The sequence below is a fragment of the Pithys albifrons genome, chromosome 1 (genome assembly GCF_047495875.1).
Source record: "Pithys albifrons albifrons isolate INPA30051 chromosome 1, PitAlb_v1, whole genome shotgun sequence".
NCBI lineage: Eukaryota > Metazoa > Chordata > Aves > Passeriformes > Thamnophilidae > Pithys > Pithys albifrons.
Window position 1 is genome coordinate 59,353,320 of NC_092458.1, and position 26,867 is coordinate 59,380,186.

The following is a 26,867-nucleotide window of genomic DNA, read 5'->3' on the forward strand; positions in this document are numbered from 1 at the left end:
TGTAACATGTTACAATTAAAGATTTCCCCAAGAGCCTGGTTGCCACGGTGATGTTCGGTCACGGGTCGGACTTGGTGTCTCAGAGGTCGTTTCCAACCTAAGTGATTCTGTGATTCTGTGAGCAGGGCGGCGGGGGGGGTGCGGGATGTGGCGTTTTCCATGGGGAATGCCGTCGGGAAGCGGCTGTTCGAGTGCCCCGTCACGTGCCCTTTCCCCTTCGGGGCCGCAGCCAATCAGCGCCAGAGAGCGCGCGGGGCGGAGCCTCGCCGGCGCCAGCGCGCATGCTCCGTGCCCGTCCGGGCACGCGTACTGGCGCGCGGGAGGGGGTGGCGGGACCGCCGGCGGGCGCGGGCGGCGCCACGAGCGGGCGGTAAGTGCTACCGCGGGCACGCGCAGGGGGGAGCGCGCGGGGCTCGGCGCCCCCTGAGTGCTGCTCACACCCCTCACACACACACCCCTGTCCCCCCGCGCAGAGTCAATGAATGGGCCCCGCCGGGGCGCGCGCACGGCCGGGAGCGGGGGCTGTGAGGCGGCACCGGGAGCCGTGAGGGAGGCGGCCGGGATGGGGTGGATACTGGGAAAAATCCTTCCCTGTGGGGGTGGTGAGGCACTGACACAGGCTGCTCAGAGAAGCTATGGGTGCTCCACCCCTGGAAGTGTTCAAGGCCAGGCTGAACGGAGCTCTGGGCAGACCGGTGTAGTGGAAGATGCCCCTGCCCATGGCAGGGGTTTGGAACGAGGTGACCACAAGTGAAAGGTGATCAGAAAGGCAAATTTGTTTGGGTTTGCTCCTTGCGAAGGCTGGGCATGTTTGTGCGGTAACGACCTGGGGAGAATGGGAAGGTGCCCGTGCGGGTCGTGCCCTGCCATCCCATCCCCTTCTGCGCCTCTTTCCTCATGGAGCGGAAATGCGGGATACGATCAGTGTGGGGGAACTGGTGTGCCGTGCCCTTCCGTCTTCCCACTTCCGTAGATCCAGCCGTGCACTGCACTGCGGGAAGGGGAGAGCAGAGTGGGAGCTGGGGCCGTGGGTTTCTTTGGCATGCTGGAAGTAAGGACACTCGGGTTATTTTCCTTTCTCCTCTGTGGATGTGCCAAGTGACATTCAGTGCCTTAGTTTCCTCCCATGTAAATAAAACGTGTGTATTTGCATGCAAGGATGCTTTGAGAATGGGATCTGGGGAGGAAATACTTGGACGAACCGGCAGTGTTTCAGCAGAATGTATTTGGAAGTGGCGCGGGTATGCTCTTGCCAACAATGTTCTTGTCCCTTTTTACTTTCTGTTTCCTTTCCTGGTTTCTTAACCTGATGTCATTGTTGCAAAACCAAACCCAACAGGAAATGGCACAGGTACAGGAGAAGCAGCCAAGTGTGACTGTTCCTGTCTTTCATCTGCAGCTCTGTCTTCATTTGCTCTGTCATGACTGGAGGGCATTGGAAGGGCCTCCAGCTCATGTGGGTGAATTGGTTCCCTTGGGTTCCCACAGCCTGCTCCTGTGGTAGTGGAAGTGGAAGCAAAGGGTTTCCGAAGGCCTTGGTGACAGCAAAGAATTGACTATAACACAGGAGGTGAAAATCCAACATTGATCTGTAGAGGATGGGGGATGTGTCAGAGCAGTAACCATAACACTGACACCCTCCATACTATCTGATACCGCTTAGGAGAGAGATCTGCGAACTGTAACACGTGTTTGTTGCAAAAACATAATTCGAGGCTTGACACTGAGGGCAGGAATAGTCAATTAACTGTAGGTCCAGTCACATTCAAAGGAGCCAGTTGGGTTCGCAAATGGTGCAGTTTATTAAATGTGAAGCCAAAAAAGGTTCAGAAATAAACTGCTAAGAGAGGCTTTTGTCAATGAGCAGCCAAGTATTTATTTCTGTGCAGGGAAGTGAGGCAGCTCGCACTGCACAAACCCACCTCCAAGCACTAATGCCAAAACAGGTGCATTTATACAATTACGGTATATTGTTGCAACATTTTGCTATGCATATTAATTTATTACAATATGTGATTAACATATTCTTGCTTGGGCAGTACATGGTCATGGCTTGAGATGGAGCTTTCTAGATTCTTCTGTTGGCATCAGTTCTTTGGGTGCTCTTCCTGGTTTTCAGCCTCATTTCATCCTCTTCCCCAGTCTGAACTTCTGAACTTTCTTTCATAAGTGGCCTTGCCAAGGCTCTTGCTTAAAATCTTGGCTTGCTACCATCTTAGTTACTGAGATGCTCAGTTTTATCTAATTTGTGCTCTTTAGGACATGCTACATCGGTTCCCTAGCAATTGCTTAAACTTAGGTACAGCAAGCAGAACTAAACAATTCAGGAGTTTTTGCTATGTTCCCTTAGGAATGTGGATTGGGCAATTTGCAGGATGAGGCAGAGCAAGGTATTTTACAAACTCGGAGTCTTTAGGTCTTGCTCCTTTCAGTGATATATATATAAAGTTCCTTCGGATTGTCTGAGATATGCACATGCCAGCTGCAGAATAGCTCTATAAAGCACTAAGAGTACAGTTGCAATCACAGCTTAATGTCCTGGGGGAAAACACAGGGAGGTTTAGATTGGACATCAGGAAGAATTTCTTCACAGAAAGTGATCAGACATTGAAATGGGCTGCCTAGGGAGCTGATGGAGTCATTGCCCCTGGAGGTGTTAAAGGAAAGATTGGATGTGGCACTCTGTGCCATGGTGTAGTTGACATGGCAGTGTTTGGTCATAGGTTGGACTTGATAGTCTCAGAAGTCTTTTGTAGCCTAATTGATTCTGTGACTTGGTGTAGAGGAATACACAAATATCCCACAAAGGTACTCCTTCTGGGGAGGGCAAGGAGGACAAACTTGTCAATGTGTCCCTACAATTTCTGTGTCAAATTCCCACCCCCCAGTTAGGTACAAATCAGGGTACTTTTATACCTTATTCACCATTAATCAGACATTGGAATGGGCTGCCCAGACAGGGGATGGATTCACCGTTCCTGGAGGATTTTAAACTGAGATTGGACGTGGCACTGAGTGCCATGATCTGGTAAATGGACTGGAGTTGGACCAAGGGTTGGACTTGATGATCTCAGAGGTCTTTTCCAACCCAATTGATTCTATGATTCTATGATTATTGTTCAGAATGCTGTGGATGGGACTGTGGTCCAACCGTCCTTTCTGTGTGGTCGCTTTGCATGGAATACTTTGAAGCTGGAGTTGGTAGCAGTTGTGCAAAACATTTCTTGGTGAGCAAGTGGAAGAACAAGACTACGTGGCTCCCAGCCTACCTCACGTTCCTCCCCAGTGCTGGGGCAGCACAAAACACAAGCCACTCTGTCCGGTTTCCATGCCTGCTCTGGTCACTGGGCCCCACTGCATGGTGACCTTTGCATTTCCTTCACTGCTGTGTACTTCCAACGGTAGTTTTGTGAAGTGTCAGCTCTTTGCTAAGAAGCAGTCTAAAATGTGATTGAAATACTAAGAACTATTAAGAAAAGGGAAAAATACAGAGGGGCTCTGTGACTTTGTAGTGTAAATGGTAGCCCACCCTTTTGGAGGTGGTTTGCTGCTTGTGGAGCATAGCAGGAGTAGAGAAGAGATTGAGAAGTGACAGAGGTGATAAGAGATGTGGACCAGCTTCTGTACAAGAAACAACTAAATAGTTCAGATTCCTCAGCTTGAACCAGAGACAGTAGGAGAAATCATAACAGAACTCATGGAAGAGTGGAGTAAGGAACAAGGATTATCTGTTTTTCCTGTGTTGCTGGTCAGTGATTCTAGGCACACACACTGATAAGCGAAAACGCTGCAAAAAATAACTGCTAAGGGAAAGTTCTATTCTAATAGCAGCAAGGTATTTATTGACAATGTTGGAGGCAAGCCAGTTCATACTGGGCAAAAACTTGCCTAACTCATTTGTGTAAAATAAGCCATTTATAGCCTTAAGTTCACAGTTAACACCCTCTAATTTCCACATTAATGACTGGGCGAAATCTTGGGCGAAACTTTCTTTTGGCTTCAAATTTGGGTAGTGGTCTTTTGACTTCATCCCTCAGGGTGGTCTTGAAGCATCTTCATCACTGCTGGACTTCTGCCTTTTCTTTGTTCAGTGACATGACCTGTCAAACTTGCAAAACCTTGCCTTCAACTCTCTAAAACCTTGGATCTTTACCATTTCATCCTGTTGAAAAGTCTAGCTTAGTTTATTTTATGAATTCTAACTCATGGTACACTCGTTTCTATATTTACTAGACTATTTGTCCTAGAACAGAGTGGCTCTAGCACTTTATGCTGTTTAGTGGCCTTGCCATGCAAACAACACTTTTCAAAGCAGTATTAGAAAATTTCACAAAACTAGGGGTTTTTTTGGTCCCTTTTCTCTTTCACGTACAGTCTAGGAATAGACACAGGTCTTCTCAAGACATTAAATTGGATAAGGCTTTTCAGATCACAGGAAGTTGTGTACTTACTGAAACCTTTGCAGGAAAGTATTCACATCACTTGATATATGAAGATAAAGAATCCTGGGATGCCAGCTGGAGTCCACGAGTAGCTGACTTAAGCCCTGCGAAAGAAAGACATTCTTGAAATGAAATGTAATTAAACTGTGAAACTGGAACCCTGCCCTTAGCCTCTCCCTTCTTGCATGGGAGCACCCAGCCAGATCCATTGCCCTGTTTAGCTCCATGTCCTCTCCTTGGCAGTACTCTGTAGCAGAAAGCTGGGGAGGCTGAAGGAAGCTCCTGTGGGGGTGTCATGGGTTTGTGTGGTTGGGTTTTGGTAGTGGGGGCTACAGGGGTGGCTTCTGTGAGAAATTACCAGAAGCTTCCCCAGTGTCCAGCAGAGCCAATACCAGCCAGCTCCAGGATGGACCTGCTGCTGGCCAAGGACAAGCCAATCAGGAATGGTGGGAACACCTCTGTGATAAATATATTTAAGAAGGAAGAAAGTTACTGAGCAGATGTTATTGTGGTCTGAGAAGAGCAGAGTAAGAATATGTGAGAGGATATACTAGAAAACTATATATATGTGTGTATGTGAGAGGGTAGTAGAAAACTATGCAGACACCAAGATCAGTGGAGAAAGAAGAGCAGGAGGTGCTCCAGGCACCGGAGCAGAGATTGCCCTGCAGCCCATGGTGCAGACCACAGTGAAGCAGCTGTGCCCCTGCTGCCCATGGAGGTCCACAGGGATGCAAAGATTAACCTGCAGCTCATGGAGGACCCCACACCAGAGCAGGTGGATGCCTCAAAGAGGCCTGTGAACCCGTGGAAAGCCTGTGCTAAAACAGGGTCCTGGCAGGGACTTGCAGACCTGTGGAGAGAGGAATCCACACTGGAGCAGGTTTCCTGGTAGGAGTTATGACTCTCTGGGAAACCCATGATGGAGTAGGCTGTGTCTGAAGGGCTGCACCCTGTAGAAGAGTAACTCATGTGGCAGCAGTTCATGGAGAACTGTTGCCCTTGGGATGGACTCACGCTGGAGAAGTTCATGGGGGACTGTGTCCCGTGAGAGGGATCCCATACTGGACAGGGGACAGACTTCTCTCCCTGGGCAGCAGCAGCAGCAGAAACAACTTGTGATGAGCTCACTGTAGCCCCCATTCCACATCTTCCTGCACCACTGTGGGGAGAAGGTGAATCTTGGGAAAGGAGAGAGGAGTAGGGGGAAGGAGTTTTTTAGATTTATTTTACTTCTCATTATCCTGCTCTGACTTTAGTGGTAATAAATTCAGTTAATATCACCAAGTTGAGTCTGTTTTGCCTGTGATATTATTTGGTGAGTGATCTTTCCAGGGCCTGTAAGAACAGCAGGGACTGTAGACTCCATCTTTAGCCTCTTCCTCACAAAATTCCTAGAACTGGATCCCCTGACTGGGCCTGAGCAGGGCCTCTGTATCTTCATTGATTCTAGGTATTAGTTTGCCACAGAGATCTTTTCCTGCATTCCAGGCCATTCAAACTCTAGCTTATTCTTCTTTTTCATTTCTTTCCATCTTTGTTTTCTATTTCTAATATTTCTGTATATATCTGTTTGTTTCTATTATAGTTATTCAATGTATAACTTCTGAGACTGATGTGATAGTCACTGTATAGATGGATATTGGAAATCAATCCTTATCCTCCTCTGCTTATAAGAGGTAGAAGGACAGCGGACTGAAACCCCAGTTGTGTGTGAAGGCAAAGTGATTTGTTGTGACTCATTGTCAGTAGCATGAGCCAGAGGGGAGAAAACAAAAAATCCCTTTCTACTCTGGTGCAGTTCCCACTCCGTACTACCCAGTCTGTTTTATGCAAGGAAGATGGGAACTAATGAAAACAGAGTTTGTTTGTTGAAAGCCAGGTAAAGGTTACAAGATTTTCTGGACTGAGAGATTTACTGTCTGTTTTGTACTTGGATCTTACTACCTTTCTCTCACTAGAGCAATTTAACTTGAAATCTTCTTTCCTGAAAGTAAACACAGACTTTTCTTCCCTTTGTCATACAGGATTTTGTGTTGTCAGAGGTGACGTCTCCAGCAAAGGACAGTTTGGAGTGTCACACCTGGTGGGAGCAGGAAATTGAAGATTTCTACAGTGGACTTGCACAAGCAACACAAAGTAAAACTTCTGTTCCTAATGTTGTGGTGTGATGTGCTAAACTGCTGGTGGGGGATGTGCATAAAGGCTTGTCCAGATGCATTTAAACTGTCTTTGTGAAATAAGTAGATGGTCTCAAAATTCTGCAGCTGCTAGAGAAAAAGAGAGACTGTATGAAGAACAACAATTAAGGCTTGAATGATTATGGCCAGAAAAAAAGAACAGGTGTCCCTGAGGCAAATCCCAGGGCATGGAAAAAACCTGTTGCTCCTGTTAGCGTCTCACCACATTGAGAAAGAATGCTCGAATCTCTCATTTCTGGTTCTGTCTTCTGCCCCCTGTTATTTGCAGGCCTCTCCATGCTTCTCTGCTACATCCTTCTTACAGTAAGAAATTAGTATTTCTCCCTTGTTTTCTGTGAACTCCTGGAAGGCACTGGAGAAGTTTGGGGACAGCTGTTTTTCTCTCTTCTGTTGACTTGCAGACCCACATGTCTACATGTGGCAGAAGTAGCTTAAGAAAAGCACTGCTATGAGTGATTGACCTCCAAGTAAAAGGAGTTTCACTCCATGGGGCATGACTTGCTGGGCTGCTCTTGGGTCCTGTTGTTGGAGCAGATATTGCCAAACAAGCTTGAAAACTCTTGTGTTGTCCCTTATGACTTGTTGGTGACTTTCCAAGAAGAGGTAAACCACTTTTCCTCCTTCTCTAACTGTTTGGGCTCCTGCGAGGTGGTTTCCATCCCACTGCTGTCCCAAGAGCAGGCTTTGCCTGTTCTACTGGAAGTTGTTGCTGCTGCTGCTGCTGTTGCTGGAGGAGCAAAGCACCAAGGGTCAGGGGATGTAGGTGAAGGAGCAGTTAGAGGAAAAGTGATAGGAAGTTCTGCTTTCCTCTGTCCTGCTTGGCATATGGTAATTGCATCAACTGCTTTGTGCTTTGTCCCAGTTTTTTCTGCTCTAGGTGCTTTCTGAATAATGGCGAAGATGGTGAGAAGAACATGTGCATTTTGTTCCGAAGGGGAGGCTGGCTCTGTGATGTACATTGCCAAGGAGAGAGATATTGCAGCTCATCAGGATTGTCTGGTGAGTGGCCTTTAGCTGGTTGGTACCTAAGACAGATGTAGAAGGGATAAGGGGGAAGTTTCCACTGCTTCTTTGTTCTTGACTTTACAATGGGATCTGATTTGAAAGGCTGGTTACTCAAACCAGCAAGGTTATATTAGATTGAAAAGCTTTGAAAACCAACATGCTTGGCCATGATTTTGGAGTGAGAGGGGACATGGCTGCACAGCTGGACATTTTGATTTGTGGTGTTCCCATGTGTGTCTGTGGCTGGTCAGTGATCCTAGGCACACATACAATCTAGGAATAGGAACAGGTCTTCTCAAGACACTAACTTGGATAAGGCTTCTCAGGCCACAGGAAGTTGTGTACTTACTAAAACCTTTGCAGGAAAATATTCACATCACTTGATATATGAAGATAAAAAAATCTTCCCGCTCTGTGCCTTATTTACAATAAGAATTAAAACTCCTAGAAATTTATTATATAAAAATATCTGTGAAGCACTAAGTGTGCTGTGATCCTAGAACACATTTACTATTCTTGCTGTCAAAATGCCTTCCCTTTATTCTGGAATCTTGGAGCTGGTTCTTGGTGTGCAGAATCCATTACAGATGTGTATTCTCCCTTCAGGAGAGAGAGAATATAGCCAAGGGTCATTTAGTGCAGAGGATGTCTGCTGCTAGAACAGCTTTCTGGCTTCAACTCTTCCAGCCTTCCCATTCTCACAGTTTCTATGTCTACCTTTTTTGGTTGGTTAGTTCTTGTTATCATAGAATATTTCAAGAACATTTGATACCTCACTTACAGTGTTACTTGGATATTTTGTTTTAAACAGGTTTTATTAGGGCTTTAATGTTGCTCCAGTGTTGAAATTTTTTTCTTTCTTCTATCTCTTGTCTTTTTCTTTCTCTCTCCTGCCAGTAACTTCACTCATTTCTTTGTCTTAGGCTTATCTCCGCTGTTTGGGGTTTTTGCAGTTATCTGTCATTTTCTGAGCAGACAGTCTGTGCCAGAGAGCTGATGAAAGGGTAGATCCCTTTTGTTTGCTGTTAGCTATTTATAATGATGAGGAAGTAGTCGCCAAGAACTTCCCCTTCCTCACTCGTTGTCATGGCTCAGCAGTTCTATGAGAATTAAAATGGCCTCAGTGTGCATGTATACATGTTTTGTGGATTTCTCCCAGACTTTATGCAATGTTCCCATATTTCTCATGCACACAACTGTTGTCAGCATTGGACTGTATGGAAATCTTATTACAGAGAAATATTGCATCCAGCTGTAAATCTGAACAACAGAGCACATAAGATGTTCAAGGTGTGAAGGTCTGTCAGCTTCTGCTTACCCTGGGCAGCCTGGAATTCCACATTTTCTTCGTTCATGTTTCTTAATAAGTTTCCCAACTTACTATCTTTTCTTAGTTCACTTTCATGTCATGTGAAGTCTCCTGTGTAGAAGAGGAACTTGTTTTGATTGCAAAAATATTTAAGCACAGCTCCTTGTTTGGGTAAAACCTCCTAAAAACAGAGGAAAATCAACCTTGTTAGATAGGGCAAGTGCAGGAAGAAAAGATGTGCTCTTCATCTCTTTCCTGCACTGGTGGCTGAGTCACTCATATTTCTTAATATTGTCTCTCTTGTCTTTAGTTATTTTCTTCGGGATTTGTGGAATCTGAAGAGTATAACCCAGAAGATCTGGGTATAAGGTTTGACGTGGCATCAGTGTTAAAAGAGCTCAGGAGAGGAAAGCGTCTGGTAAGGGGTTTGTTTCTGAATCTGCACTTAGTACTGTCTCATAGTGCTGGAGCTTGTCTGGCCTGTTCTGTGCTTTAAGAAAAATACATGAGTACCTGGTCCTTCTGTTTTATGAAGATTAGGGAAATTACAGATTTATTGTTAGAATCCCTGATTTGATATTATATTCAGTGAAATTTAATTCATTCTGTATTAAAATGCAAGTGTGGTTTTGGGGTTTTGTTCTGGCCTCTTAAATGCTTAGTCAAATTTCTCTAAGACTTTAGTAAAGGACTAAGCCAATGCCTGAAACAAAAGAATACAATCCATAAGTGTAAAGGGAAATAGCTTCTGTGTTTAGCAGAAGAAGCATTATTTATATAAGGGTTTTTTTCAGTTGGCTTTGTCTTCAGCTGCCCTCCTCCCCTACGTCTTGTGAGGAACTTTTCATTATGAAATCATCCTAGAAAACATAAACACTAATACTAGTTGGTCTTGAAATAACTTGAAGAAGTTGCCCAGTGCCCTCAGGTAGCTCTTTGCAGCATTTTGCAAATTTATCAGTATGAAGTAGAGGTAAGATAACAAAAAGGTGGCTAAAACAATGACCAGGGTAGGCGTTTGCAGGAGTGACCTTGCCTGATGAATTACACAGAGGTGACTTGCACTTACTGGATTTTCCCATGGAGGATGCCTTATGTGGCAAGATTTTCAGTAGCTGCCTGTGATGTTAACCTGCTGAACCCCATCCTGTTGTAGGTGTGCAACTTCTGTCGCAAGAAAGGAGCCACTGTGGGCTGTGAGGAGAGAACCTGCCGCAGGAGTTACCACTATTTCTGCGCGCTCTGCGACGACGCGGCCATAGAGACCGACCAAGTGAACGGAGTCTACCGGTATTTAACCACGTGTTTTCTGAGCAGTGTCGGTGTTGTGGTGGTGGTGGTGTCAGGAAGAGACACATAAAAATTATGTGGGTTTTAAAGGGTTTTTAGAAAAGGAAGTATTTTCCCTTCTTAAAGTGATGCTTGATCCTCTGTTTACATGCAGTGAGGGAAACACTTTGACAGGAAATTTTCACAGCAGCAAGAGGGAATCTGTTTAGTGTTTGAGCCTGTAACATACCTGAAAGTTCGAAAGGCCAAAACTGGGGAAGTCAGTCCTTACTGACTATTTAGCTAGTCTTCAAGGACCAAGATTTTATCAGTGTCATGCAAATTCTCTGTTTCTGTTTGTTCAGAAGCTCCAGTAAATGGGGTCTGAGCACAGAGCAGGCTATAGTACTTGTAAGTCTGTTCATGGTAGGTAAATTCTGGTAATTTTCCCTCCCTATGCTAGCAGAGAACTTTGTTTCCCACCCAAGACCTTGTATTTCAAGTACATTATTAGCATTAACATAACTAAACAGATTCTAAGTAAGTTTCCTGTCCTGATCATGCTAGTTTTGGTGTCCACTGCCCTTGGGCTGCCTGCATTGCCTTTAACAGATGGAACAAGTTGTTTGGAGGGTGCAGATGAAGCAGTTGAGAAATTGGGACTTCAGGGACCTTTCGAAATGCTGAAGTTGTGGTAAAATCTGAGGTGCATAAAGTCTGATGTTCATTTCTGTGCAAGGCCAGAGAGATTACAGGCCCTGTTAGTCTTAGATTAATCTGAGGATCATCTAATCACTCTTTGTTTCAGAAAGCAGTGGACTAGTGCAGTCCTTATTAGGTCCTTTTGTGTCAAAACACTTGCACTCCTGGCTGCTTCACTTGAGTTCTCAGTTTAAAATGAGTATGTCTTTGTGCAATGCTGTAAGCCCAACTGTGTAGGGAAGATGGGTAAATTGAGTGTCTGCTTGTAAAGTCTTTGCAAGTCTGCCAAGCTTATGAAAGAGTATAGCTGGGAAGATGGAAACATGATATGATCACAGAATAAATGACTTTCATCATATATCTTTAGAAGGGATAACTGGGGCTCAAGAGGATTGAACTTCTCAAGATGTTGAAAAGTAAGTGAGACTGTTTGGATAGAAACTGCTAAAGCAGTGGTTGAATATATAGTTTGGTTTGGTAGTTTTTTGAGCTGGTGACCTTGGAGGTTTGAGAGTCCCTTTAAAGTGCCTTGTATTAAGTTTGTGTGAGGCTAGTTGTGTGTCCTGTGTAGAAGTAATAAACTAGGCTATAGCAACCTGTATTAAAGAGATGGGGAAGCCCTGGATTAGAGAAAGATAATCATAGAATCGATTGGGTTGAAAAAGACCTCCGAGATCACCAAGTCCAACCCTTGGTCCAACTCCAGTCCCTTTACCAGATCATGGCACTCAGTGCCACGGCCAAGCTCACTTTCAAAACCTCCAGGGATGGTGAATCCACCACCTCTCTGGGCAGCTCATTCCAATGCCTGATTACTCTCTCTGCAAAAAATTTATTTCTGATCTCCAACTTAAATTCCCCCTGGCAGAGCTTGAGCCCGTGCCCTCTTGTCCTATTGCTGACTGCCTGGGATTCATGAAGCCTTATGACTTCAAGGATCTGAACCTAAAGACTTTTTGCACAGTATCAGTGGCATAAATAAAGCACAAAAATTGTAGCTAGCCTGAAATAATTGGAGAGTAGACTTGTAAAACAGTGACTGTGGACTGACAGTCCCTGCTCTTTTTCATGGTGAAATAAGACATACTAAAAAAGCACATCGAAAGGGAAAATTCCTTTGAGACAGACACAGAGCTGGTGTTTTTAAACTCTCAGTTGCCACTGTTGTGATGATGAGCAGTGATTATCAAAACAAATAGAGCAGAAGAAAAAGGAGAAGGCATTCATTCGTGTGGAAGTGGCCAGTCAAAGTACAGCTTTCTTGCAAAAATGGTAGTAGGGAAGTGCTTCCAAATAAAGCGGCCTAAGTAGTAAAAGACATTGTCTGTTCTTTATAAGATATTTTTATGCTTAGGAGGGTTGTTTTTAACTAGGAAAGACTAGAATTAAAGGGAGGGAAAAAGCAAAAAACCATGTCTGAAGGGCAATATTAGAAATTCGGGGATGTAAATAAGGTGTCCCACTTAGCTTTCTGACTGAGTTGTTACACATACCCAAATCTGATTTTCTTTGTGCATCAAAATGCGTTTCATGCAAAAAAGCTGGCTCATCAAGGAAACAGACTGCATTTCTAGGGGCAGTGCTTCTGTTTTTGTTACAAAAAAAGAATGACAATAATTAGAAAATGTCCTAGTAAATGCAGTTCTCTTTAAAAAGTGCTTCGAAGGACTTGAGCAGTAGGTTTGGCAAATAGATTTGTAAGGAAGAGTTCAACTAAACCATGCTCTTTACAAGGCATTTTTGCTTAAAAAGTGAATTGGGATCCTTCTGTAAGAAAAGCATATTATAAAAGCTGGTTTGTGTTCTCTGCACTTCATTGTTACCAGAAGATAAGGAATATTTCCAGTTATATTTGTTGCATTTTGCCTCTTCCAAGGAATTCACGTTGCTCTCCTAGAACCAGTGAAAATATTCCCATCTTTTGTACTACTAAAGCCTTTATGGAATGAATGATTGAGGGGCTTTAAGCTGGATCTCAGACAGGGTGCCCTACTTCCTCAGGGTCTGGGCACCACCTCATCAGCACAGGGCAGCGGAAGGGGAGGAGCAGAGACATCTCCCAGCAGGTCCCTGGTGGTGTGTGTGGTGGTGCCGCCTGGTTCTGCCGGCACAGCAGGCAGGGCTCGGGAATCGCAGCTGGCTGGTGAGCAGGTGTGACTGCAGAGGTTCCTGGCCTGGTGGTGCAGGGCGGGGGGCAGAACTGCAGAGCAGTGCCAGTCCTGTGGTATTTCACCCTGACAACACTCCCCTCGTGTCACTGAGAGTGCCTCTGGCACAGTGGTCACCCTGTCAGATAAAGTGTGTCTGACTCAGGCGGCAGGGCCAGGCAGAGTGGGCTAATGGGACTGCTCATTCAGGGCTTCAGTGCTGAGTCCACTGAGCACTAAAGGTACAGGCACAAACTCGTCCATGCACATGACTTTACAGCAGATGCTTTCCTAGTGGGTAATGCTGAAACAAAATTCCTGATAATTCTTTATATGTCTTTCAGTTTACGTTCAATGAAAAGAGGGGGAAATATGTGTTAAGACCAGTAAGCATAACTGTTTACATACTTATTAATACTTTTTCTCTTTTTCTTAAAACTGAACTTAAATTTTAGAGTGTTCTGCCCAAAACATGACCCAAGCAATAGGACCAGTCACTATGGTGAGTTTCTTTAATGCCTTCATTGATTTAATTTTTTGAAACAAATTGCATTATAGTCAATAATTCATGTGAACAAAATAAATGTTACTCCGCCTTCATATTAAGTGGTGGATTCCAGTCTTGCAGGAGTGGTTTAGTTGAGATCCATATGTATGCACAAAAATCAAGAAGGTTTTTTTCAAGTAGGACATGTTTAAATTCCCTTCATCTCCCTCAAAACTGACTTAAACCACCGTGGACCTGATCCTTCATTCTGACTGTTCAGGCAGGTAGGCCCAGGCAGCTTGTAAAGCCCATGTGAGACAGTAAAGCCATGCATAAGTTTGCACTTGATCAGCAACAAGGGGGCTGTTACAGGAGAGGTCACCCTGGGATTTTATCTGTAGTTATGTTGAGACATTCACATTTCTCTGTTGTATTCACTGCAGCCGTTTTTAAAATAGAGACTTTCATTCCGAAGGATTCCAAAGAACTTTAAGTGTAACAAAAGGGCTATGCAACCTGTTTAAGGATTGGTTCCTGTGCTACAGAAATGCAGCTTAATTTGGCAGTCTTCATCCTTGCTGATTGAGAGGTAGTTGGAAATCTCACTGAATTAACCAGCTAAAGCTGAACTTTGTTAACCTAATGCACACAACACTGCTGGAGGTGAAGTGGGTCCTGGACTGGCCTTTGTTTTGAAGTGAAGCTCAGTTGGACTGCCAGCACTCATGCTGAGAGGGGTGGGCTCCCACTGAAGTCAAGCAAATTTTGACTGTTCTTGACAAAGTCTTGCTCTACCATGATGCCAGTGAAGGGCTTATTTAAACTTTTAGTCATAGAGGGTGGGGCTTCTTAGCCAGATGTATAGTCTATTTAAATCTGATATTGCTGTAGTTCACTAACCAAATGCAGCTTCTTAGTTTACTCAGCTGCTTTGCCTTTTACTTATCTCTAGTTCTGAGTCCTGACTTTCCTTCCCTTTTGAAAATTAATTTGATTTCTCTGGTCTAATGGTTGTCAGTCTGTTGGGTCTGCTCAGGGTCCCAGGTGGTCTCCTGTCCAAGCACTGGACAGGACCAGGATTGCTTTGTTTCCAGTGTGAGATGAGATTAAGGCATTGGTCTCGCCCTGTAGACCACTTCCTTCATAAGGAGGGCTTAAATCTTACGAAGTTGAATCACAGAATAGTCTGTGTTGGAAGGGACCTTGAAGACTATCTAGTTCTAACTCCCCTGCCTTGGGCAGCGACACCTTCCACTGGACCAGGTTCTCAAAGCCCCATCCAACCTGGCCTTGGACACTTCCAGGCATGGGACATCCACAGCTTCTCCAAGCAACCTGTTCCAGTGTCTCACCACCCTCACAGAAAGAATTTCTTTGTAATATCTCACCTACACCTGCCCTCTTTCCATTTGAAGCCATTCCCCCTTGTCCTGTCACTACATGCTCTTGTACAAAGTCACTTTTCAACTTTTCTTTTCAGCCCCCTTTAGGTACTGGAAGGGCCTCATGTCTTCAAGTGCTGCACATACAGTGTGTGGGCTATTCCCTGAGAACACAGTTTTCTCCTACAGTTCTTCCAGTTCTTCTCTTTGGAGACTCTGTGAGGGGTAAATTCTGGCAGCAGTGTCTGCCCTGCCTCTTAAATCAGCTTCTCCCCCCTGTCTGAGAGAGTAGCTGTTCCCTAAGCCAAGGTCTCTTGCTTCTAAGCAGCTCTCAGACACACATGTGGCACTCGGAATAGCAGCGGGAATCAGCTGGTGAATAGGCTGAAGGAGCAGGGGCTCTGGCTGGGTCATCCTGGCAGGCAGGGGACATCTGTGCTGAGGTGTTTGCAGGGAAACAGGCTGGGCTGCAAGTTCTCTGGCTCCATGGTAGTTCTGACTTTCAGGATCCAACTTGGATGAAGTAACTCAGCTGTTCTCTGAGGCAGGTAGAGCCAGCGCTGACATGTGTGGGAGCAGGAGCTGCCTCTCCAGGCCTGTTTTCCCCAGGAGCTTGGAGAAAACAGGGCCAAGGAATATCCCCTTGGTCTTGGTTGAGACCATGTTGTTGTGCTGAACTATCAGGGCTCAGCTGTGTGGAATGGAAGGGGATAAGATTCCTCCAGGGCCAAGAACTCTCCTGGCAGCTCTTCACAGCAGGTATGGGAGAGCAGTTTGGGCTTGAAATGGGCTCCAGCCTCTGCTTAACTGGAAATGTAGGATGTGGACAGAGTAAAGGCTAACAGAGGGCAGCAGGCACTGTGCAGGGCAGGAGGGGTTGGGCTGCTCTTTGGACTGCTGTATAAGGCATCCTCACAGCAAATATCAGGGAGAGTTGAGAAAATCCCACCACATGTCAAAGATGTCATGCTGAACAGCAAGGAATACTTTGTACCTACACCAGTGTCTCCTGACCTGCCCCAAATTAGGCCATGCAGCTTATTTTGGACCAAGTCAGAGGCTGTGATTTTCTTTCAGGCCATGAAAAATGCAAATACGTGGCATCAGTATGCAAAGCCCAAACCCATTTCAACAGCTGTCTCGTACAACAGCAAATCCTCATTCCTCTTGACAGGATGACTTTTAACAGGAAAGACTTATACTAAGTGCTGCCCAGAACTGTTTTTATGGACTTAAAACAGGGAAGGGGGCTTGTAACCCCACTGCACTTAAACTCCTTAGGTTTTGGTGGGTGGTTGAACTCTTCTCTGGATTTCTCTGCTCCTGCCACGTCTTCCTTGCCAGAGCTATCCTTCTCTGCTTGTGATGCTGTAGCTGTTGCCAAAAGCTGCCAGTTAGGATGCTGGCCAGAGGGTGGTGCATGCTGATGCAAAGGACACAGTGAAAGCAGATCATTTTGCAGAGATTTCATACCACATCACTAAAAACTTTGTACCATAAATAATATCCAACTGACAAGTGAAATTGCTTCTGGAGGGTTTCTAGGATGGTCATTTTATCATGCCTTTTATATGTTTTTGGGACACCTATAGTAATTCTTTATGTAGTCTTAATTTTGAGGGTGCATTAGCATAAACAAGAATTGTAGTTAAAAAAAAGGGTCAGCTTTTATAATTTTCCCAGAAGATTTTACTACCTAGAGGTAATGCTGCTGCCAGGGAGAATAAGCTCACTCTGCCACAATCAAAAATATACTGAGTTTAAAAAGTAAAGAGATATCCTAATGCTGCAGTGATTTGCACCTTTTCCTAATGGTTCAGGCTTGTAATTTTTCTTAGATGGTAATAATGTGAATTCCACTAAAATGTCAGTGATTTGGGGAAGCTGAAACATACTCTTGCCTTGCCACCCAAAGTACCCCACTTTTGTATCATTTTGGGAAAAGAGGGAATTTGAATGATGTGTAGTTGTCAATCTGAGGTTGTCACATTTGTTTCTTAGTTATTTCTTGATTTGCAGGTACAGCTAATAAGAAGAGAAGATACACGTGGACATCTCCCACCATCATGGAAGAAATGGTAATTCTGAATTTCAGCAGCTCTGAAACAGGAACCCACATCTACTACAGCAAAGGGCTTACTTAGCGAAGTATTTTGACCGTGTGTTCAGAGACAGACTTCCTCACAGAATTAGTTTGCTTGTGCTTTACAGCTGCCTTGTTTGGATCTTGCCATTTTGTCACACCAAAACTGTTTGCATTTGGAGTTGCTTCAGGCAGAGCTGGTGCTGCCCGCGGGTAACACGGCACAAACACGGTAGGACCCTCCAAACCAGGCTGACTCTGTGTCTGTGATTTTGGCATGGACAGACAGAGCTTCCTCTTGGGGGCTCCATTTCTTTGGAAGTACTGCTCCCTGAGCTCAGGTTTGCCTGGGGCCTGACACAGCTTCCTCAAAAACCTGCTTTTGTTGAGTCAGTTGGCCTTTTAAACTTGTGCTTGTGAGCCTTGCTCATGGTCAGCGTGGCAGACTTGCCTTGCAGATCAGGCAGTTCTCAGCTCTGGGGGTGCAGATGGCCTTCCCAAGGGCTTGGAGCTATCAAGCAAACATCCCTCTGGCCGCAGGAGGGATTGTTTTACAGGTTGTTTGAAAACCTGTAAATGCAATTTATTTTAAATTTTGAGGTGATTCTCTTGGCTCTCTGGAAGTGTGCCTGGGAATTCCCTTTGACATTTGGAAGGGATGGGATTTCCTCTTTGTAGAGGAATTGGTGTCCAGTTTTCCTTGCGGAAAAAATCTGCCTTTCCTAGGTGTTGAGATTAAAGGGAGGTCACATGAGGGGATGGGATGATCTTTGTAGCTTTTATGTAGTGCTGTCATAAGGGTTGGTTATTTGTCTCCAAGAGTTTTTCAGCTGGTATTATAATTGAGGTTCATTTGGCCTGTTACCCACAGTATTGTTCTGTTTTTGCTGCTCTCCTGTGTTACTGATCTCAGAAAACAATACAAACACCACAAAGAAAAAGCTGAGGGGCTTCAGGATTTATCACTGTGGGATAAATTGTTTACCATTGTGTAAGAAATGCCTGTTTACACTGGTGGAGTTTTGGGACAGAACTGAAGAATTGTTTGTGGTACCGTGGTACGGTGTGGAACAGGAGACAGTGACTGCATCCTGTCCAAAGGAAAAACATTCCTGCTTTTCTTTTTCTTTCTCGTATTACATGAGATCTAAGGAACAAAACATCGTTTGCCCTGGGAGTTAGCAATAGAGGTTTGTTAACTTTTCTGCTTTTTGCAAATGAAATCATTAAGTAGGGTGGTGTCCCAGGTGTTGGGCTTTTCTTAGTGTTTTTGCTTTGAAGCAGCTTTTGTTCCCGTTTTAAAAATGGAATGTCTAAAGAGGCCAGGGCAGAGAAGCTGACTATTCGCAGAAATGTGGGCTGCCTTCTATCTTTCTGATAATGGAAAAGCAGTAAATGTTAGTATGGTGTAAAAATGTATTGTTTTGATTGTCTTACAGAAGACAGAAGAGAAAGCAGAAGAAGACCATTTAGAAATACTAAAAAGGAAGAAAAACAGGCATAAAGGTGAGACCTTACAGAGCAACGAGGAGGTACTATGATCTGTTACGTTGAAGTCCAGAGCTTGGAGATGACTGATAGCAGTGATGCTGCAAAATGTATCTTTATTATTCTCCTGAGACAAGTGACTCTTGTGAGCTGTGACACAGCAGTGTAAGTCAGATTTGCAGAATGACTGTGCAGCAAACAAATGTCTGTGGTTTGGCTGAGTGAAAGTTGCTGTTTGATGTGAGCTGGTGATTGACATGGGGATGCCCCTGCTCTGGCTGCTGCATTCAGCTCTGTGTCTCCTGCAAACGGGGGTGCTGCCTCTGCCTGAGCTCCCCCTACTCCGTATCAGTACAGTTAAATTTAAAAGGGAATCTGCCCTGCTGCTCAGTCTCCTTGTCCTGAGCTCCTCTTGAAGGAGAGGGGTGAGTTCGGCAGTGTGGTGCTCTGGAATGGGTTAGCAGAGGGTTGTGATTTGGGGGCAGGGGGGCAGCATATCTTACCTTTTGAAGCCTGGGTGTACATAGGGTGCTTAACATAACATAGTATTTTACTGAATAATATGGTGTTACAACAGTGAAATGGACCACAGGATCTATCTATCTGTCCTTCAGTGCTGCAGTTTTCATGTTACCCAAAGCTCCTGCTGCAATTGCTTGCTGGGATTCTGCTGTCACTTGGAAGTTTGGAAGGTGCTGGTGGTGATTATTCACCTCCCTGTGAATATGCTTAGTGTATGGGCACATTATTGCAGGTGGCTGCCTAGTGCTTTTTTCTGAATTTTTACTATCTCTATAAAGAACAGGGAACCTATAAAAAATCCTGAAATACTCGCATGGCATCTCATGTAAGTGAGATGACATTTTTTTTTTCACACACGTGTCCAGTAAAACATAACGTTTTTAATGGAGACCGGCAGAATTTTGTGATCTGTCTGAGAGCTCTTTCCTTTTGAACAGCCCATTGCATTGATCTTACTGAGGCTTGTTGCTGACCTGCTGCTCTGAGATGAGTTAAAAATAGACAGTTATTGCCCTAGCAATCCAAATCTCACAAGTGGGTGTATAAAAGGGGCTGTAATAAACAAGTTTAATGCCTGGATCATTTGGAATAAAAGTAATTTTTACCAAATCCAGTACTGATTGACTTCTTGCACTGTTTTCTGTCCTTTAGTCTGGTTAGTGCACTGTGGTCCTAAGGATTGGAAAGAAAGACGAGCAAGACAAATCACTTGCTTTCCTGTACTGGAGAGTTCTAGGAGTCCTTAGGATTGGCACAGTTAGAGTTGTGGAGGTATTTGCTTTTGATGAACGAAGCTAAACCTACAGGTTAGAGAATTTTACACCCAGCATAGTGCTTACATTTTCCTGACCACTTTTTTGTTCCCACTGGAAAGGGCTATGTGGGTGGCTGGAGGAGTCAGAGATTTGCCAAAGTGTATGTTACTGGAGGGAGAATTTTGGCCAAAGTTTGTGTTTCTGAAGAGAGAGGAAAAGCACATTTTACAGGTCACTTCTATGAGTGTGTTTTTCTGTTTTAACAGTCCAAATAGACCTTGTTAGGAAATACAAACAGGCTGGGCTTCTAGATGATATATTTGAAGAAATGCTGGACATGCTTCACATGGCACAGGAAAAACTAATGGATGACAACACTTCAGAAACAGGTATGGAGACCCATGGGGGATTCTGCTCTCAAGGCAGAATTGCAGATCTGAATGCCAGGCACTTGGTCCTAAGCCACTTTCCTGAGGATACCGTAGTGCAAAATATAATCCTGTCTAATTTCTGCAGCTGTGCAGGGGGTTGAGAATGACCTTTCATTTTAATTGACTGTTTAAAATGAAAATTCCAAGGAACTTCTTTTCTCAGCATTTTACAGGAGCTGCTAACTCAGCATGGTCTAGTGAGACCTACTGACTTCAGGTTTTGAAGCCACCTTTTTACCCCCTGGCATAAGCAGAGGGAGGTTCAGTTTGGTGTCTTCTCCCAGGCAATGAAAAAGAGAGAGGTCCTGAAGAGAACTGCAAGGTTTTATTTGGGTCATAAGTCTGTGTTGCTCTTACAGCTTCACAGAGGGACCAGCTGTCTGTTAATATCAGCACTCTCTTCTGAGTGAAAAATCCCTGAGTATGTCTTTGGCTGATTGATTACAACTGCACTGTCAGCTGTTGGTGTCTATTGGGGTTTCATCAGTTTATCAGCTTCTATGAAATATATTGCTCTTGGAGAATTCCAGTTTAATGTCGCTTTGTCCACAACACTGTTAAAGAAAATTTCAAACTTTCCTTTCCTGTTGTCCTCCCAGTCTTACAAAGTTATGAGTAATACCTTTGCATAAAGAATGCTGTTTTATGCAAAGTAACTGAAACACATGCATGGAAAGTGCAGTTTCCCCCCGAGTATGTCCTCCTCTGAGCAGCTTGTGTGTGCCATGACACCAGCTGCTGGAAGCAGCAGTGAAGTCCAGGACACATTAGAGATTCAGAGTCTGCACCGCGAAGGAAACCTCTTAATGGTCAGTTGAACTCTGTGAACATTTTGTGTTTTGCTTCAGTAGAAGTTTCAGTATGAAACTAAGCTGTAATTCTTGGATGGTTTTTAACATTGAACAGGGATAGCTCTGTCCCACACATCACATGGTCTGTTGGGGGAATTGGTGTGGTCAGCCCCGCCATTGCAGTCCTGACATGATGGAACGAAATATGACTTAAGTGTATTGCTCTTTTTTAAAGAGTCTGTTCACATGGTGCAAACCCAAAAGGGAATTATTTTCTGTATGAAACTAAAAAGAAAGTAAATTGACAACTTGATCCTTCTTTCTTAATGTATGTTGTATGTGAACGAAGGAAGACATCCTAAACCTCAAGCAATTAGTATGATGGAAAATAAGTAACTACTTTGTTGTGTTACTTCTAATGTAGGACTCTAAACCTTAATATAACCTTGACTTGGTAATACTAGATCCAATTATCTCTCTCACCAGAGTATGAAGAGACAGTAATGGCACTGTTTGACTGTGGACTGTTTGAAAATATACTGACAAATATTCATTCAGGTATGTGCAGAAAAGCTGTCAGAGCAGTAGCAGTTAGTCTGGATTTTCACATTAAAGTTATTCTGAGAATTTTGATAAAATCATCATTTAAAATGAAAATTCCAAGGAACTCCTTTTTTCAATATTATACAAAGTCTTGAATAAAGCCACTGCTACCTGAATCTTTAGAAATACAGTGTGTCAAATTTGTCTGAGGGAGGAGGCAACTCTCAGTGCCACAGCTTTAGAATACCCAAAGGTGTCTGTCCCAGGGGCACTCCCTTGTCCTGCAGGTTATTGCGGTTCCTTCTCCACAGCCTCCCTCCAGCAGCTGGCCAGCATTACAGCTCTGCTGCTGCCTGACAAGTGTTCAGACTAATCCTTTCACCTGAAATACAACAGCCAAGCAACAGCAGAACTTACCTGGACCTGGTGGCAATTGTAACATGCTTTGAAAAACAAGATGAGAATTCTCTGAGTGAAATGGAAACAAAGACAGGAGTGGTTGCTTGGAACTTTCAGCTGCTTTAAGCAACAAAGCTAAAACTGTTTTTTATGCAGGCAAGTCTCTTGCTCCTATTTCCCTCTCTAACAGTTAGCAGCCTTGTTCTAACTTTTGCTTTAATTTATTACAGTGTAAAGGGCTTTAATTGGCTGACACTGAGGTTCAGTGTGTGAAGGCAGTGTTTGCTGTTTCCCCTTCACTTGACTGAAAAATCCAAGCTTCTCCCTTCAGTCTTCTGTTGTTGCACTTCAATTCCTTTCTCAGCAGTGGGAGTGTCTGGTGTTACAGCTGTCCGACACAAGGTTCAGTCAGTGCCTCCTCTAAGCATGGAAACATCTCTGCTCAGAACTCCTCATGTGACACAGCCTTGGATCATACTTTGTTTCTTTCACAGATGCATCAATTATTTCATCCTCTTCTCAGCTTACAGGAGAATTTCTTGATATTGCCACCTACACACACCTAACCATGTGATTCTCACAGGTACAGGTTGTCCCCTTTCCCGACTCCCCACGACTCAGGCAGCTCAGTTCTTCCTGTACCACACAATCTTCTTTTCTGATACCACCAGTCTACTTTTCATTTCAAGGCCAATAATGAAAACACACATCAAGGCTGGTTCCAAAACTGATCCAAGTGAACCTCTTAAAATGACCCAGGGAGAAAGGAATGAAAGTGAAACTGTAGGGAGGGAAAGAAATCAACAGCTTTTCTTTGTTGTTGGTTTGTGGGGTTTTTGTTGTTCTCTGTCTTACAAGTTCTAGATAATGAGTCTCTCTGGTGACATACCAAGTCAAGGAATAAAGTAGGACTAGTATAAATACTGTGTCTTCTTTGATATCATTCCTGGAGCTGGTGACTTTGGGTCATCTGACATGCTTTACCTTCACTCCATTTTTTCATGTTGGATTATCATGCAAAACGTGTTCTAAAGCCTTATGTGTCAGCACAGTAAGGTTGCTCTGAACTGTATCTGTTGATTCTGCTTTCTAAAATCCCTTTTATATGCATGGATACACAGTTGTTTTGCAGTGTGCAGCTTTACTGCAAACGTGACTGCATGCAAAACTGTTCACGCAGGACATGCTATCGCCTCCGCAACCGTTTCAGGTTTTAGGTTGAAGGTTTTTGTCCTCTCCTCCAAGGAAAAGTGACTTCCTTTAGTTTTGCTTTCAGTTGTGCATCCTGCCTGGGAGGATACTCCATCAGCTTCCATTTCCTCTGTGCTGGTCAGCAGTCTGTCCAGTAGCTTTTGAGCTCCTTGGTAGCATTTGTTTTCAGGGGGGTTGTAGCAGCAAATTCAGCACTTCGGTTGCACAGAACAAAGGCCACGATACATAATTTTCAAACTGTTGTTCAGTTCCTTCACTGAGAGCCACATAGCACTTGTCTTACAGAAGAACAAGGGCCATTTCCCTCAGGCTATTCCCAATTTTACAGAAATACATATTCTTTCCCTTTAGGTAATTTCCTCTGAGGTAGAAGGCTCCCAGTCTGTTATCTGCCTTCCTGTGGAAGCACTGCAGTAGGCCAGTCATTCTCTTCACTGCCATCTTTCCCTGAGCTGTAGCTTTTCCATCTGTAGATCACCCAAATGCTGAATACATCCTCACAGACTATTCTGTAGTTGGAAGGGACCCCCACAAGGATCACTGAGTCCAACTCTCAAGTGAACAGCCCCAATGGGAATTGAACCTGTGACCATGGCACCGTGCTCTAACCAACTGAGCTGTTCTGTTTATTTATGATAATTTATTCATTCATATTGAAATAGTCTCTTTGACAGGTTTTTTTTTCCAGCTTTCACTTTAGTATGTTCAACCTTTTCTTCAAGTATGTACCTACTAGTTCTTCTGACTGCTTGGGCTTGATACCACATAGAAGTGCCATGAAGGCTGCCTGCAGCAAGCAGGGGAGAGGATCGTTTCCATTGTGGATTCTTCTGCTGTTGAGCTGCTAAACACTATGAAAGGGGAGGCAGAGGCTGCACTGGGGCAGCAGGGGCAGTGCTGTCCAATATTGGTGTCACCTGACTACAGAGGGAAGGGGCCATCTGCTTCTCTTCAGTCAGAGCAAGGGTGGGGCACCAGCTCCCTCTTCAGTGATCTGCTACCCTGAATCTTCAATGGACAGGCAGGCACCACCACCATCATTCTGTCTGCCTGTTTCCAACACCCAGCTTTGGGTCATGTGTTTAAAAACATGTGCACATACATAATCTTCCATGTACACACACCGACAGCAGCAGTGGTGGGCTTTCTGACTGCAGAGGAAGAAGAACCAGAAAGGCAGAAGGCCAAAGGTGCCTTTTTTTTCCCTTTAAGTCAGTTTAGGCTCTGTAATTCCAAATGGCATGGGATAGAACAGCTGGAGATAATTTCCCCACTCCTTCCAACTTTGGAGACCTCCTTCAGTATCTTCCCCCCTGCCTAAAAGAGGAAAAATGTATTCAATTTGTAAAAAGTATGTTTTCCTTCTTACTAGAATCTGAATTCTGACATTCTCACCCACTGAAAAACTTATTTGTTGTTCACATACCAACATTGCTGCTCAGAGGTCACCAAGACCTCTGTGTCTTGATAACTGAACAAAGCAGGTGCTTCATTTAAAACTTGCAATTAACACTGTAAGGCTGTTTTGGAGCTCTCACTGACTTCCATAATCTTTAACATTAGGAAAACGGAGGCAGCAGAGAGAAGCAGAAATGCAGTCAGGCAGAGCTTTGCAATAAGGTAAACAACTTGGTTAATCCCATCAGGATACTGTCAATTATGATTTTGCCAGAAGCAGAGATAACAGGGTCATGGTTTTGAGACTAGTGGGAACTAGTACTTTTTACATATGCCCTCGTGGTTTAAACTTCATCTCAAACCTGACTACACTGTGGATTTTGTTAGATGGGTAACAAAGTATGCAACTACTGCTTTGTGCTTTCTTCCAACACCTGGTCCAGCTCTTCTGAAGAGCCCAAGTGTAGGGAGTGGTGGGTTAAAGATGTTGCTGAAGAAAGGCAGAGGTTTTATTGTAGGTTAAACTAAGCATTGGTAGCTTCTGCAGTGTTTATGCACATGTAACATGTATTTTAAAATTAAAAATAGTTATGTATGAATAAAGGCTTTTATCCTTCTTTTTCATAATAGGAACAGAAGAAAAAATACAGGAACTTCTGGAAAACAGAAGAAGACTGGATCACAAGATAGAGCTACTGCAGGATTTAAAAGAAGTCCTTCCCACCCCAGAGAGCACAGCCAGTACATCTAGCACAGTGTCTGAATAATGCTTATCTGTATATAATAGGGTCAATATTTAGGGTTTTCTAATAATAGAAACCCTACAGGACATCTGGTTTATGTCTCAGTAATTCCCCACCCCTAAGTCAGGGGTCTTACACTCATTTTATACCTTAATGGTGCAATAATTTTAAGTTGTTAAAATTTTCAAATCTTCGTCTTTAAAGTTTACCAAATTAGTAAAGCAGTGTTATACACTAAATGTAGTTTTTTATACCCTCCAGTGAAGACTTTTTTTCTCAAAGACCAAGGGAAGCTTCAGCTGCCACAGAACACTTTTAAAAGTCACTTTAGCTGTGGGAGCCCTCTCTTGGCTGTGCTGTAGCTGCTTCGCTGTCTGGATCGAGACAGTGATGTGTTAAGGATCATGTTGGTGCTTTGGCTTTCCAAAGAAGACAAATGAGCAGAACTTGCACTCAGAGAAGCCTTCTGAATTATGATCAGGAATTGAATTAACAAACTCAAATTATTCTTGCTTTACTGGTCAATGTGTGAGTAGTTCTCCTGTAATGGTGAAACAGTGTTCACAGACAGACCAAAGCCAGTTGGGCATTATACTCAGAACATGTACAGTGTGAAAGGGAACATTCTGAGTCTTCCTTTCTCCATTAAGAAAATACTCCATTTCCCCATGTTTTGCCTTGACAAAGTTGTTTGAATACAGAAAAGCATTATTTTTAGCTGCAAAAGGCTAAGTAAACAAAACATTTTTGACAAAAGCTGTGTGTGGAGTTGTGCTCACTGGCCCCACTGCTGGGTAGGACATGGCTGAGAGGGAATGCTGTCAGGCCCTTGCCTCAGGAGCAAGCAGAGCAGCACCAGAGTGCTGCACTGCCCTCGCAGCTCATGGCAACTCTTAACAGCCTGTTCCAACAACTGCACTGTGTCCATGACCATTCACAACTCCTGATGGGAGCTTGTTCTGCAGGAAGGTGGGGATCAAGAAGCACAGAATAACAGCATTCAAAACAAGCTTTTGAACTATTAGCTGTGTCCCATAGAGCAAAATACCAGTAACTTTAATTGCTTATACAGTTCAGGCCTGCTGCCAGCCTGGGCCTAGAAACACCACCAGTTTACTGCCCAAACCCCAAAACCCAAGTCCCACTCACAGCAATTCGGCATAGGAAACACCCACCTGAAAACAAAAATGCATTAACATGGAACTCTGTTATTAAAAGCACACAGTAAGAGTAGCAGGTGTGGTGTCCGTACATACCTGCTGTAGGGTTACACTCAGATCTGGATGATGTAGTGAAAAAAATCAGATCCATAGAGTGCAATCAAGAGATCTAAATTAGTGCCTACCAATAAATCTGCTCATTTCTGAAATCAAAATCACAGGTACTGTGAAGCACAGTGAAATCAGCAAGACTCAATAATTCAGGGCTAAGTTTTGGTTTCACTATGTTTTTTCATGGGTTTCCTTTGTTGTTTTGTTAGGTGTGGGGTTTTTGTTTGTTTTTTTAAATAAAGCAATTTTTACAATGTATGTAACAAAAAGCTTGCAATTTTCTTCAA

The 26,867-nt window shown here is 43.9% G+C and overlaps 1 protein-coding gene across 4 annotated transcripts; it reads left to right on the forward strand.

Moving 5' to 3' along the window:
- The first annotated feature begins 314 nt into the window (after positions 1-314).
- On the forward strand, positions 315-26,859 carry PHF11 (PHD finger protein 11). Of its 4 annotated transcripts, XM_071551531.1 has the most exons (12): positions 315-370; positions 6,470-6,581; positions 7,506-7,642; positions 9,268-9,375; positions 10,114-10,247; positions 13,531-13,577; positions 16,964-17,022; positions 18,467-18,533; positions 20,059-20,181; positions 21,501-21,572; positions 24,732-24,788; positions 25,197-25,285. In XM_071551531.1, exons 3-11 carry the CDS (start codon positions 7,535-7,537, stop codon positions 24,785-24,787), a joined length of 774 nt encoding a protein of 257 aa, XP_071407632.1. In that variant the 5' UTR covers positions 315-370; positions 6,470-6,581; positions 7,506-7,534; the 3' UTR covers position 24,788; positions 25,197-25,285. The 4 variants fall into 4 exon arrangements, with proteins under 4 accessions (XP_071407632.1, XP_071407604.1, XP_071407616.1 ...); XM_071551503.1 differs by lacking the exon at positions 24,732-24,788 and having other exon boundaries at positions 25,197-26,859; XM_071551515.1 differs by lacking the exons at positions 315-370; positions 24,732-24,788 and adding an exon at positions 610-757 and having other exon boundaries at positions 25,197-26,859.
- Positions 26,860-26,867: the final 8 nt, after the last annotated feature.

What these genes read in the sequence shown, in the direction of transcription:
- PHF11 (XM_071551503.1), top strand. Translation starts at nt 7,535, where the DNA reads ATGGCGAAGATGGTGAGAAGAACATGTGCATTTTGTTCCGAAGGGGAG. An exon ending in CAAGTGAACGGAGTCTACCG is followed by an intron (nt 10,248 to 13,530) that starts GTATTTAACCAC and finishes CTTAAATTTTAG; the next exon opens with AGTGTTCTGCCCAAAACATG. An exon ending in TGACAACACTTCAGAAACAG is followed by an intron (nt 20,182 to 21,500) that starts GTATGGAGACCC and finishes CTCTCTCACCAG; the next exon opens with AGTATGAAGAGACAGTAATG.